General features: G+C 45.6%; 1 protein-coding gene across 1 annotated transcript; it reads left to right on the top strand.

Annotated features, from left to right (window-relative positions):
• Positions 1 to 2,380: 2,380 nt before the first annotated feature.
• On the top strand, positions 2,381 to 2,719 carry LOC132225719 (T-cell leukemia/lymphoma protein 1A-like). Its single transcript, XM_059680723.1, has one exon. It carries the CDS (start codon positions 2,381 to 2,383, stop codon positions 2,717 to 2,719), a length of 339 nt encoding a protein of 112 aa, XP_059536706.1.
• The last annotated feature ends 335 nt before the right edge of the window (positions 2,720 to 3,054 follow it).

Below are 3,054 nucleotides of genomic sequence, written 5' to 3'. Positions count from 1 at the left end.
AACCCCTGGACCTGCTGGGGTTGGACCCCGGCAACGGGACACTTCGGCTCAAAGGCTGATAATCTATCCACTGAGCCAAACAGGCCAGTGACAATTTGATTTTTTCAAAGGGTGGAAACGCCTTGAAGAAAACAAAGCAACTCAGAATTCATGTCACATTAATTACATGAATTCATGTAATTCATGGGAATTACAACTCACCTCACGATTCTTTCCACATTGTTCCTGTAAATGCAGACTCTGACTAATAATGAACCTTGTAGATAAACAACATGTTTGTATAAGAATCCTAGGAACTGTTTTTAGAAGATATAAACTCTGACCTTCCCAGTTCTGGGAGATTTGATGACCTTCAACCTTAGAAGAAGGACGACAAAGGCTAGGATGATGCACACTGGACCATCACCTGACCACTAGCAAGATCCTTATCAGATTGGATTGTGCCTGTTGGCACGTAGAGAACTTCTCAAGCCCCGTCCCCTGACCTCTTTGCTCTGTTTGGCCTCTCCCTCCTTATAAAAGCCTCTGCTTGCACTGAGATGTGCAGATGAGTTTTGGGACGAGCTTCCCCCATCTTCTCAGGTTGCCGGCACCTGAATAAACCTCCCCTTCCTCACCACCACCTGTCTCACAGGACTGGTTCCTGGGGTGGGAGTCAGGAGAACCTTGTTTTTTCTGGACACATTCCTGATACATGGACTCCTTGGAATAGGTGTATCATGGCCATTTTGTTTCTTCTGCAGGTGACAGGGTGAAGCAGAGTCTGCTCACAGAGGAAAAGAGGGAAGAACGGTGGTTTGCCTTCAGAGCAAGAAGAATAGGTAAGAAAAAGATGGATGGGAGGAGTAGGAGGACAAACTGGAAGGATTGGGGATGGAGTCTGAACTGAGGGAGGAATTTGGACTTTGTGGACTGAAGTGAGTTTACCAGCAAAACCATACAACTCTTGCCAAGAGCATGGCTGAGGTTTGGGGAAGGGAGAGATCATTCTATAAGTGATGTAATGAGACCTCAGGAATCCGACTTGCTGCTTCACCTGTCACTTGCTTCCTGTTTTCCCAATAAGCTATCACAGGTGTCTGTCTGTCCCTGAATATTTTGGTCTTGCCTCTTTCACCAGCACTTGACAAGCAAGACAGCTATTAAGAAGCCCACCTGGAAGCAGACGTTAGCTTTGTTCCTCTGCCAGCTGTTAAAGGTAAAGCATATTATTTGCAAGGGGTGGGTATTGCATACTATTTCTATGGTCTGTGAGTTCCCTCTGAGATGAACAGAAAGAAGGTGTTGTTGTCAGGACAAAAAGAAAAGTTGAACCAACTACAAACTTTAATTAAGAAAAAAAGAATAGAATAGAAAAGAAATAAAGAGCCCGGCTGCCATGTCTCAGTTTTTTAGCTTAAGCCTAGGAACCAGGAGATGTCAATTCGATTCCCAGTCATGACACATGCCCAGGTTACAGTCTTGATCCCCAGAAGGGGACATGCAGGAGGAAACCGATCCTAGATTCTCTGTCATCACTGATCCTTCTCTTTCTCTCCCTCTCCCTTTCTCTCTGAAATCAGTAAAACTATATAAAAAAAGAAAGAATAGTCACAGCACAGGAAAGTAGAGCCTTGATTTAATCCAATATAATAAAATGCTAATATGCAAATCAAAAAACGGCAGAATGACTGGTCGTTATGACATGCATTGACCACCGGGGGCAGATACTCATTGCAGGAGCTGTCCACTGGTGGTCAGTGCGCTCCCAAAGGGGGAGCACCGCTCAGCCAAAAGCCAGGCTCACAGCTGTCGAGCACAGGGGGGTAGTGGGAGCCTCCACGGCAGCACGAAAGCGGGCCTAAGCCTTCAGTTGGACATCCCTCAAGGGGTCCTGGACTGGAAGATGTGGCAGGGTTGCCTGAGGGGTTGGCTTAAGTGCATGAATTTTGTGCACTGAGCCTCTAGTAATATTATAACATCTGTGTACGGTGTCATATGGGTTTGAGATTAATTCATCATTTCTTAGTCCATTATATAATATCTAATCATTGGGGTGTACCCCTGAAATGAACCTAATGTTCTATGTTAACTCATTTAAAAAATGTTTTTAAAATTACATAGGACCATGTTACTTTCATAGAGTCATATTTTACATTAAGTACGTTTTGTACAGGTTGTTCGAGAAGAGAGATCTAAAACTGTAAAGAAAGATAAGTTGAGATTCATAAATTTGCAAAATAAACCAAAGGCACCCACAAACACAACAGTAAAACCATAAAGATAAAAGCCGAGGTAAAATGCATTTGGAGACCCCATTCCCTGCCTTTCGATACCAGGACCGAAGTAGCAAGAGGTTCTGAGAAGCTGTGGCTGTTCCTCCTTGGACCACGGAGGGGTCATGGCCGAGCTCCCGTTGAAGGTGCACCTCACCTCTCACCCCATTGGCCTGAGGATGCGTCGGCCCTCGGTGTACCAGGACGAGAAGCAGCTCACGTGGCTGCATTTTGTCATGGAGACAAGAGGTGTCCTGCAAGTACGGTTGAGCCAGGAAGACATCCCCAGTGGGCGTATCGAATTCACCACCAACCCGCTTTACTGGAGCACCATGCCTTTGCTGTGGACGCTCCAAACTGGCAACCAGTACCTGGACTGCAAGTGCCGGTTCTGGCATATCGTGCACCACATCAAGGAGAATGGCATGGAGGAAATGATACTTGAGTTGATGGACGACTCGTAGGACATCTGATGGGGTCCCTGGCTCTTGTCAACCTGAGCCCCAGTCCTGCTGGCCTGCAAGTGGGCCATGTATAGTTCTGTTCACCTTCTCAATAAGTTCTGTTATTCTATCTGCCACCCCTTTGGTGTGAGGGCACATTGATCTCTCTCTCTCTCTCTCTCTCTCTCTCTCTCTCTCTCTCTCTCTCTTCTTGTTATTGTTGTTGTTGTTGTTGTTGTTGTTGTTGTTGTTGTTGTTGTTCTTCTTCTTCTTCTTCTTCTTCTTCTTCTTCTTCTTCTTCTTCTTCTTCTTCACCTCCTTTCTCTCTCTCTCTCTCTGTCTCTTTTTCTCTCTCT

This window comes from Myotis daubentonii (genome assembly GCF_963259705.1).
Source record: "Myotis daubentonii chromosome 1 unlocalized genomic scaffold, mMyoDau2.1 SUPER_1_unloc_1, whole genome shotgun sequence".
In the NCBI taxonomy this organism is placed as follows: Eukaryota; Metazoa; Chordata; class Mammalia; order Chiroptera; family Vespertilionidae; genus Myotis; species Myotis daubentonii.
The sequence above is the reverse complement of the archived record's forward strand: the minus strand, read 5'-3'. Positions and strand labels throughout refer to the sequence as shown.

What these genes read in the sequence shown, in the direction of transcription:
- LOC132225719 (XM_059680723.1), top strand. Translation starts at nt 2,381, where the DNA reads ATGGCCGAGCTCCCGTTGAAGGTGCACCTCACCTCTCACCCCATTGGC.